This window comes from Quercus lobata, chromosome 10, assembly GCF_001633185.2.
Source record: "Quercus lobata isolate SW786 chromosome 10, ValleyOak3.0 Primary Assembly, whole genome shotgun sequence".
Taxonomy (NCBI): domain Eukaryota; kingdom Viridiplantae; phylum Streptophyta; class Magnoliopsida; order Fagales; family Fagaceae; genus Quercus; species Quercus lobata.
Window position 1 is genome coordinate 34,956,177 of NC_044913.1, and position 11,550 is coordinate 34,967,726.

Below are 11,550 nucleotides of genomic sequence, written 5' to 3' on the forward strand. Positions count from 1 at the left end.
TCAGTAATAGCATCAATATATTGAATCATATACATAAGTTTTTTGAAAGCTCACTAACATATCTTTGTCAGAATAATGATTACATGCCATATCTCTAATCAAAAACATTTTAATCCATAATATACTTTAAAATAACCTCATGACTTACCAAATGCCCATATAACTTATCCCTTACCTAAAAGCAAAGGAACCGAGAGCCTAAAGTTGAAGGAGTTTAAACCTGGGGAACTGGTAACACCTAAACCAAATATCAAAGCTTATTACTATCCATAATTCCTTATCATAAACTTCACATTCATCTCAAAGCCTATCTCTTAGAATCAAGGAAGTCCTAATCCCACCTCAAAGAGGTTCCCACAAATACAAAATACATTCATCAGACAACATAATGTACTAAATCATAGAGAAACCAATTCATAAAATTTATATATGATTCTAACATACCAAAGGATGAGCATATTAAATTATAGCTCAAAACATTCACCCTAACTTTGGAATTAAATCCTCAAAGTTAGGCATGTCCCTTACTGTTCACTGTTTTATTCCAGCAGCGTATGCCTCATTTGTAAAATACAAATGGGCTGTACACGCATATCCAATTGTCATGAAAATTTACAGAACTACTCCCCTATATGTCCAGTATATACCATAAAAATTTTGGAGTCAAAGCATAAACCCATGATTTACTAAAAAATCACGCAAGACAGTATACTCAAATCTGTCCTGACAGAATCTCTTGCAACTTAAAAATTAAACCATTATATTTATGTTCATCCAAATTCTATGAGACCACTTCCATAACAACCATGTGTGTCTTAGATTTCATATGAATTATCCCTAACATCCAAATTCACTATATGAAATTTAATACATAATTTGCATCAACACAGAATCTATCACAGTGACAGCTTTGCAACGTTTTATCGTAAATCCACAAACAATTATCAAACGATGGTATTTTCATACAGGGATTTTTATACACTCATAAGACATGTTATAAAACACTAACATACAGTCATTTAACCATTTAGAGCAAAATAAACACAACCAAAAATCCCAGCAGTAGCATCAAAATACTCATCCTAACTTTTTCTTACTTCCTTAATCCTATAAAATCATTAATTAGTAAAAACCCTAACCTACCTTCAACAAATCACCAACACAACTTCAAAGCTTCTTAAAAAAACATATATATATATATATATATATATATATAGACTTACAAATACCATTACTAAAATTATTTAAAGGAAAACATGGATTCTAAGAGGAGAGTAGCTAGAACCCTTACCAAGTTTATGGTTCTTGTGGGGGAAAATAGACATAGAACCACTCATGAAAGAATGGTAGAGAGCTTGAGAGAGTTTTCTGGTTCCTTTGAGAGAATATGAAGAAGAAATGAGTTTTCTTTTGGTGTGTGAACCCATGGACTTGAGGGAAGACTCAAGAGAGCTTCCTAGCACTTTCCTTGAGAGAAAAAGAGTAAAGTAAGGTGCAAATTTCTGATTTGCATGGACTCGTGGGAAATGGGAGCAGAAGAGTTTCTTGAGTCTTATTTCTTTGAGAAAGTCAAAGAAGAAAATGAAGTGTTGCCGTGTAAGTACAAGGAAAGAACAAAGAAATAAGACAAAGAAAAGGAATAGGGAAAGAAGAATAAGTGATGAACCTCTTGGTGTAGTCAAGAAGTCAAGCAAAATATCTTGGGCAAAATATCTTGTGTGCCATACGTATATTGCTAAGAAAAGGGAGGATAACTCATCTTTTCAACTTTCTTGCATTCACACTCACTTTTCTACCAAAATAATTTCTTGCATTCACACTTAAACTTTTCTACAAAAATAATATCACTTTGCATATACCTATATATATATATATATATATATATATATCTCATAACTTAACCACTTAATATAGTTTTGCACATACTAAGTATATATTTATAATACAAATAGTCATTTCAATTATTTATAATCTTTACAATTCTCATTCAATGGCATTATAAAATGATAGGCTTATTAAATACTCTTATATTAATTTTAAAAGGTAAGTGGCTTAAATAATAATTAACCACTTAAACACATAATTAAATTATAAAGTTGGGTCGGGGTGTTACAGACTCCTTCAAGCTCAAAGTCTCACTCTAATGATGATGATGATGATAATTACAGGTCCAGATCAAGGACTCCTCCCAGCGAGTCTTTCTCTTGTGATAAGGATCACCATTATAGGTGGAAAAGCAGAAGCCCGTCTCGCAGGGGCCTGGGCAATGATGCTATGAGTAGGGCCTTGCGCCAAATTTATAAATCACCGGTCACGCGGAGAATTGAGGGGGGAAAACTTCCTTGGCGGTTTACTCAACCAACATTTACCATGTATAATGGTAGGATGGATCCAATGGAGCATGTTAGTCATTTTAATCAAAGAATGGCTGTCCACTCAAAGAACAAAGCCTTAATGTGCAAGGTATTCCCTTCTAGCTTAGGGCCTGTGGCAATGAGATGGTTTGATGGGTTAGGGGAAGGATCAATCAGTTCCTTTTAGGAGCTTACTAGGGACTTTGGAGCTCATTTTCTTACTTGTCGCAAGGTTCCTCGTACATTGGGACACTAGGATCATAACACTGCTACACAATTTTTTCTCTCTTTTTTCTCTCCTCTCTTTTCTATTCTCTCTCTCTCTCTCTCAACCCAGCCTTTTTCTCCTTCTCTATTGAAATAGTGAAGTCACTGAACCTAAAGCCTGAAACTGTGAAACCATTGAACCCAAAGCCTTTCTCTTCTCACATCTCTCACAAATTTCTTACCCATTTCTCTAATCTCTTCTCTCTTTATACCAAATCCCTCTATCTTTTCGCTCGCATTCCTGTAGATACCGCATTTTGTACCTCTTACAACTGGGGTTCCCATTCCCTAATGATGCTCGAACTCTAAGGTCCAAGGCCAATTTAGAGCCCAATCAGATATTAAATTGTCTTAAGAAGTGTTAAAATGGAAAATATAACCTTTTAAATGAGCAAAAATCTATTTTAAAAAATTAAATGACTAAAGTGGCCCTCAGACTGAGTACGTGAGTCATGGCCTATGTACGCGAGCTAAAGCAGGCATACTTCTGTGTATGCAGATAGGGTTTTAGAAGCATAAGAAATACAAGTTTTCTGCAATAATGGCTAAAGTTTGAAACAAATCCTACATTGTCTGGGAGCCGTTCCAAACCCCATTTTTTCAACTATAAAAGGCTAAATGGTACATTTTCAACACACACAAAAATCCCACGGAAAAAACTTAAGATTCACTAGAAAATAGTGAATCAAAAGGGAGTTTTTCACAAAACACCCTCAAGTCATTTTTTATTTGATTGGGACCTTTTTTGGCCCCAATCCTTTGAGTTTAAGATTGTTACTATTTTATTGAATTGTGATAGATATGACTGAGGGGAATGGACAAAAATCAAGCCTAAGAGCTTTTGCTTTAAGGTATTCTTTCTAGCTTTTTCTTTTTATTTTCTATTTTTCTTCTCTTGTTTTAATCTCGTTTTTGGTTTGGTTTATGTTCATACTTGTTTTCTTAGTTTAACCCTTTAGTTCCTTTCTTTTTTGTGTACGTAGGTTGTTAGTTTTTTGTTTTAAAGTTCTGCTTTGTTTATGTGTTTTTAGGTTTTCTGGATAAGGATCTGTGTACGCATGATCTAGCCTACGCACGCAGGCTAAATCCATGCGTATGCAGACCTGAGTAACGACATCATGCACGCTAGTGTAATACGTTAATGTCTTGCTGCCATGTTTAAGTTGCTACCTTGTTAGATGAATGCTAGGGTTTCTTTTGTGTTTGGCTCTCTTTTGTTTAAGGGTAGATAAGTATGTGTTTTGGGATGAATGATGTCATGATTGTATGCTTAGATGTATGCTAGTGTGTGTGTGAGTATAAATACAAGTGTTAAACATGTTTTTAATAAGGTTAGGGCGTAAGACACAATGACGGGAGGCCAACCTTAGGGCTTGGTGATCTTGGATGCCTAACACTTTCCCAAGAGCGTACCTAAACTCCAAACCCATATTCTGGTAGTAAGACGAAAGGTCCTTCCTTGAAAGGACGCTATATTCATGGTTCCTAGATCATATTACTAGGTGGTAACTTTGACACTTTTTTCTCTTGCACCCACCCTTCCTCTTTGTTCTCATCTCAAAACAGAAGCTTCAAGGGAGGGGATTTAGCTTCTATTTGGGTCAAATTAATGCTCTATGGATTTCATTGGGTTTTGGTTTCTTTTGGGTTAGGGTTTGGTTTTGGGTTGTTTCTTTATCACGAGCTTGGACATCGTTGGTGATCATCGAGTGTTTCAAAGCTTGCTTGTTGATTCAACTTCAAATATTGGAAAGTTATCTCTGTTTTCTTTAAGTAAGTTGAACTATGCACAAGGTTTTTGCTTTTTGAATTATGATAAATGTAATTGAAATTCAAAGATAGTAATTTAAGGTTTTAACGCTTCTCTTTTGCTAGAATTTTACTTTTGTTGCATCTAATTTATTGTAAAAAATGTCTTTACATTGGAATTTTTAGTCTGATGGAAGTTTATATTTGTTGTTTCTAATTTATTATTATAACTGGTTTTACATTTGGGAATTTCTAGTCTGCAAAAAAGTTATATGTGATGTTTCTAATTTATTGTTATATATGGATTTACATTTTGAAATTTCCAGTGTGCTGGATCTTACATTTTTTGTTTCTAATTTATTGTAAAAGATGGCTTTACATTTGGGATTTTACACTAAGAGAAATCGTAATGGTTGCTTATGATTGCTTCAGTTGGTTGTCTTGTTATCATCTCATATTCTTGGTGATTTGGGTGCTTTGTAGGAGGGTCTTTAATAAGTAGGCTGTGTCATTATCTACATTATATATTTATGGACTCACAAGCAAACCTACCATTTTACACTAGTATCATACAAGGAGATATTGATGTTGACTCACATTTTGTGGATATATCTCAAAATAATCCAATATATGTTTCTAATTCTCCACCTAAAGTTCGAATTGTCATTCCTAAGAAAACAAAATAGGGTAACAACTTCACTGTAGAGGAAGATAATCTCCTAGTATCAGCATGACTCAATACTGGTGTGGATGTCGTACACAATAATGAGCAAAAACAAGAGACATTTTGTGAAAAATTAGCAATATTTCTGCAAGCACAATGCATTTGGTACCATATATACTCCCACCATAGCTAAAGTTGAAGCAACACCTCAGAGCATAAAATTATATTGCAATAGTGTCAAAATATCCATTCACCAATAGTTCAAAAATACTAATTAAGCATTTAGGGAATTAATGTTGTTAAGTCCATGTTTTTCATGATATTGTTGGCTTAATTCAATGAGAAAGTTTTATGTATTTTTTTTTTTCTCATTTTAATGTGTTTTTCTAGGAAAATTGTATTTGGGTAGAAAGTATTTGAGCTTGGTCAAACTATGGTGGAGCCCTCTATGCGACATGCATACAAGTGACCCATGGCAGAAGATTCCATTTAATGTGAAATTACATTTGCTTCTAACTTTTGTTATTTTTGTTTCAAATGTTTCCAAAACAAATGCCATATTCCAATTTTTTTCTTTTTTATAATAAATATTCTTATATAATTTTTATATAAAAATAACTATATAAACTTGTTTTAACCCTTCTATAGATAATTAATACATGAAAATCAATGCATTACTCTATTAATACGAAGATTTGGACTCCACAATTAATTAAGAGAAATGTTACGTATACAACAATTTCAGCACAAATCTTAGATGACAAGTTGAAATAGGTTATAATATAAGCCCACCACTAAAATTACATTTTTGCCCATTAGTAACAGTGAATAACAACTTATCACATAGGATTTGTTATGAAAAATGTTGTGGTTGTAACATTACTCATTAATTAATATATTAACAAAAATGCAAAATTTTCATTTTGAGAAGGTGGAAGGCTCTAAATGAAGAGAATTCTCCTACATGAAAATCATTACATTTTGCTCCATTAATATGCCGCAATTAATTACTCTCTTCATACCATTTTGTTTATTATGTTTAGAAAATCTAACTTTTTAAGGGAATATCATTTAATGTATTATCTTTTATATAAAAATGTACAAGTTTTCAAAACTACCCTCATTCATTTAAATTTTAGTAAATTAGGGGTATTGAATTTTTAAATAAAATAATGGGTATGTTACAAAATTTTTTTGTTGATTTTTCTAAGAGGTCTTCATTTTGTGACATCCCAAAATTGATAGAATGGAATAGAGACCAAATAATTTGGGACAGATGGAGTAATATATTGACATAAATACTAAATTTTGATTTTTCTCAAAAAAAATACTAAATTTTGATTTTCATGAGAAGAAAAACTAAATAAAGAAAATTCTCATACATGAAAATGCATTTACTCCATTAATAGATGACAACTAATTACTACATTGGCATTGATGCAAATGTTTGATTTTGATGAGGTGTAAGGCTAAATGAGGAGAAATTATTAGGTACACCAAGAGGACTGCTGACGTGGTCTTTCTTGACCTCCCAACCAATAAAATACTATTATTTATGCAAATGTGACATCATCTGGTAATTTTTATTTTTTATTCATTGTGCTAATTAAGAAACTCACATGTACATTTGTATAGATAACATCATCTCATTGGTTAGGGAGGACCACATCAGTAGTCCTCTAGGTGTAAATAATAATTTCTCCTAAAGGAGCAGAATTATCATACATAAAAATCAATGCATTTATTTCATGGGTTCTATTAACGAGTGCCCTTAAAACATTTTTGGTCATGCTAACGAGTGGGGCACTCGTTAACAATTCATTTTAGGAAAGTTTTGATATCACTTTTATAGGAAATGAAAAAAGCTATCAAAACATTAATTGTTTTTTTTTTTCCCCATAAAAACTTTCTTTAACTGGATTCTTAACTAGTACCCTAAGGGCACTCGTTAGCATTTCCCAACATTTTTTTAATGAACCATTTTAGAAAAAATTTAATACTACTTTCATGAAAATAATAATAATAATTGTCAAACAAAGTCAGCTATTTTTTGTAAAAAATTTCTAAAAATAGTTCTTCAACCAATGCCCTTAGAATATATGTTAACTTTTTCCTTATTTAATCAATACATTTACATAAATGCAAAATTTTGATTTTGATAAGATAAAAGGTAAAAGAGTAATGCTAGAGATATAAACTTTTTTACAAATTTTTTTTTACTAATTGTTGAAGTAGTGAGTGATTATTGGTAAATGAAAAAGTGATCTTAATGGTAGGCCTAAATAAAAACTAATAAGAAGCTAGTCATATCAACAGATTGTAAAAATATTGTGAAATAGTTTATGGTTGTAGCATTATTCAAGGTAAAATGAAGAGAATTCTCATTTCTTCTCAAGAAATGTACTAAACTAGTACCAAAATATTTTGTTTTTATGAATAAATTAGATCTTTTACTAGAACATAATTAAAAACTTTACTAATTTGATGACAGGAGTAAAAATATAGGAGCTAAATTGAATTTAACCCAAAAAAAAATCTAATTAGTAATAATAAATTGGTAAATCAGTAAATTGACTATATTTTGATAGCCTCTTTTTTTTTTTTTCTTTTTCTTTTTAAAGTTTTCACAAGCTTATCAAACCACTTATTGATCTGACAGCAAAAATGGACTGGTTGGATGCCCTTTGCACACTTCAATTATGAGGGATTAATGGCCTAGTGGCACCAATATATTTGGTAAGTGACCCAACCCTTCCCATTAATATGTGCCCCACGAAACACAAACGACTTTATTGGTCAATAGACTCAATACTTCCACAACTACCTACCTACCTCCCGTCTCATAAAAGTCCATCCCCTCTTCAACTTTGTAGCACTTCCACCCACACCAAAACAAACCATACGTTTTTCTTCTGCAACTCAAAATGAGTGCTAAAAATAAACCATCAGATTCTCATTCCTTGGTCCTCCCATGGAAGACCCGGATCTCCGTCTCCGCCCTCTCCGCTGCCACCGACTTTTTCCGCCGATCTGACGGCACCGTCAACCGCCATATCCTCTCTCTTCTCGACCTCAAAGCAAGCCCTAATCCCAACCCCGTGAAAGGCGTCAAATCTTCAGACATCATGGTCGACCCTTCTCGCAACCTCTGGTTCCGCCTCTTCGTTCCCGCGGACACCGACACCACCACCACTTCCCTCCCCGTCGTCATCTTCTTCCACGGCGGCGGCTTCACTTTCCTCTCCCCTTCCTCCTTCGCATACGACGCCGTCTGTCGCCGCTTCGCTCGTAAACTCCCCGCCGTTGTTATCTCCGTCAATTACCGCCTCTCCCCGGAACACCGCTACCCATCTCAATACGACGATGGATTCGACGTCATTCAATTCCTCAATCGCAGCGAACTCAAACAACTCCCGGATTTTGCGGACTTGTCGAAATGTTTCTTAGCTGGCGACAGTGCAGGTGCCAACCTGGCACACAACGTGGCAATCCGGGCAAGTCGGGAAGGGTCCCAGTTCCAGGTCGTTAAAATTATCGGGTTGATTTCGATCCAACCGTTTTTCGGAGGAGAGGAGAGAACGGATTCGGAGATTCGGTTGCGGAAAGTTCCGATCGTTTCGTTGGAACGAGCCGATTGGCTTTGGAAGGTGTTTTTGCCACAAGGGTCGGATAAAGATCATGAGGCAGTTAATGTGAGCGGGCCCAAAGCGGTTGATATTTCGGGTTTGGAGTATCCGGAAACGGTGGTGTTTGTTGGGGGATTCGACCCGTTACAGGATCGGCAGAGGGGTTACTATGAGTGGTTGAAGAAATCTGGGAAACAGGCTCGCTTAATCGAGTATCCAAACATGATGCATGCGTTTTATGTGTTTCCAGAATTGCCTGAGTCGTCTCAGTTGATAGCACAGGTCAAGGATTTCGTTTCCCATAAATGTAAAACTTCCAATTCCTAATAATAATATTATTCCAAGAAAGTAATATGAAGCGTATACACTCTCACTTCCTCTCACGCACAAAGTGTGTAGTGTATTAGTTTTTTTTTTTTAACCCTATTTAATTGATGGTTAAAAAGAATAACAAAAACTGTACCATGCAGCTAGTTGAATTTGCCTATTGTGTCCTGATGCATCAATCGGTGGTTAGGGAAAACCCCAAATACTAGACACATGATGTATTACACTTTTATCATCAATGAAAAAATATTTCTATCTTCTATTCATAAAATATATATATATATATATATATATTTGTATGTATTGCCTTTCCAGAACCAGAAGTACTATTAGATAGTAATTTAGATACAATCGTAATCATAATCATAAAATAGCGGCGGGCTTTTTCTTTATTACGGTATTTTTTTTTTTGGCTGTACATTAGCTTATGAACAGTAATCCATACTGTTCATGCACGTAGATTACCGTGCAAAAAACATTATGCACTATTCACTCACTGTTTATAGGACTTACAATCACTTTATTAAAAAAAAAATATTAAAAATAGATCTCACGGTTCTATTTATACATTTAAAAATTATTTTGCTATAATATTTTCAGTTTTTAGTTTTCAACAAAATAAACTGTATCTAAACGGACTTTGTTGCATCCATTTATTTTATACGATAAAAACAGAGTCTTTTAGTTGAATATTGCAGAAAATCGAGTTTATTTATGATATAGGTATTATTTAAAGTTACTTAGCAAATTGAGAAAATAAGCAAATTGAGGCAATGAAGTTGCCGAAATTCTAACAAAAAAGGATGAGAGAGGAGAGAGAAATGATGTGATAGTTGGAGTGAGAAAAGAATTGAATTTTGGTAATGAGGATCCTTTTGACCGAATTCTTTCTCCCTAGATCGATGAAGTGCCCAAAGGAGAAGTGCTCGAAAGGAAAAGGAAAAAAAAAATTATGTCAATCAAGTTGCCGAAATTCAAGGAAGGAGAGAGAAAGAAGGATTATGGCAACCAAGTTGCCGAAAATGGGATGGAAAAAAAAAAAAGAATTCTGATCTGAAGTTTCTGAATGACGTTTCCACTAAAGAGCAAGCACAATGTGTTGCTGGAGGACCAGCACTGAGGCCAATAAAAACGTATATAGAAAGCAAAGTCTCAGGGACTTTAATTGCAAGTTTAATTTCTAAATTCTTTGATTTTTGGGGAGTATTTTCCCTTCCATCTCAGCAATTTCATTGCTACAAATCATTTGCCATAGTTTTTTTTTTTTCCTCCAATTTTAGGCAACTTGGTTGCCACAATTCTTATTTTCTCCCTCCTCACTCCCCTAAAATTTCGACAACTTGGTTACCACAATTGGTTTCTTTTCAACCACTCCTTCTTCAAGCACTTCTCCTGACAACTGGGTAGCAAATTCGGGTAGTAAGAATTTTGGTAATGAGATTACCGAAATTCAAATCCTCCCATCACATCACATCACATCACTTGTCTTTTCTCTCTCATACTTTTTGTTAGAATTTCAGCAATGATGTTGCCGAAATTCACTCTCTTTCCTCAATTTTCCAAATAACTTCGAATAGTACCCATATCACAAATAAACTCGATTTTCTACAATATTCAATCAAAAGACTCATGAAAACAAGTACTTTGTTGACCCCTCGCAAAAAAACAAACAAAAAAGAAGAAAGAGACAAGAGCGGTTTATTTAATATGGTTGGTAGTTTTTCATAGGGACATATACACAATAAATGCAATGAAAACTAGGGACTCTGCATTATCTTCTTTTTATTTATAATTTTTCGATTTTTTTCTTTAGCCAGAGCGCGCGCACACACACACACATATATGTGTGTGTATTATTACCTGTAATAATTGGTGAACAATTTGCAATCCTATAATGGACCAATAAAAAAAGTGTCAATGAATTAAAAATGACACATTAACACCCATTCAGGGATTGATACGAGAAGTATTTTACACCACTAAAATAACATTTTCCCTGTCCCCATAAATGTCCTCGGATAAAGATCATGAGGCAGTTAATGTGAGCGGGCCCAAAGCGGTTGATATTTCGGGTTTGGAGTATCCGGAAACGGTGGTGTTTGTTGGGGGATTCGACCCGTTACAGGATCGGCAGAGGAGTTACTATGAGTGGTTGAAGAAATCTGGGAAACAGGCTCGCTTAATCGAGTATCCAAACATGATGCATGCGTTTTATGTGTTTCCAGAATTGCCTGAGTCGTCTCAGTTGATAGCACAGGTCAAGGATTTCGTTTCCCATAAATGTAAAACTTCCAATTCCTAATAATAATATTATTCCAAGAAAGTAATATGAAGCGTATACACTCTCACTTCCTCTCACGCACAAAGTGTGTAGTGTATTAGTTTTTTTTTTTTAACCCTATTTAATTGATGGTTAAAAAGAATAACAAAAACTGTACCATGCAGCTAGTTGAATTTGCCTATTGTGTCCTGATGCATCAATCGGTGGTTAGGGAAAACCCCAAATACTAGACACATGATGTATTACACTTTTATCATCAATGAAAAAATATTTCTATCTTCT

General features: G+C 34.3%; 1 protein-coding gene across 3 annotated transcripts; it reads left to right on the forward strand.

Moving 5' to 3' along the window:
• Positions 1 to 7,691: 7,691 nt before the first annotated feature.
• LOC115962418 (probable carboxylesterase 18) lies at positions 7,692 to 11,550 on the forward strand. 3 transcript variants are annotated; one of them, XM_031081257.1, is made up of 2 exons: positions 7,692 to 8,717; positions 11,020 to 11,550. In XM_031081257.1, the coding sequence occupies exons 1-2, from the start codon at positions 7,959 to 7,961 to the stop codon at positions 11,287 to 11,289; spliced, it is 1,029 nt and encodes a 342-aa protein (XP_030937117.1). In that variant the 5' UTR covers positions 7,692 to 7,958; the 3' UTR covers positions 11,290 to 11,550. The 3 variants fall into 3 exon arrangements, with proteins under 3 accessions (XP_030937117.1, XP_030937116.1, XP_030937115.1); XM_031081256.1 differs by having other exon boundaries at positions 7,693 to 8,709; positions 11,012 to 11,550; XM_031081255.1 differs by lacking the exon at positions 11,020 to 11,550 and having other exon boundaries at positions 7,700 to 9,246.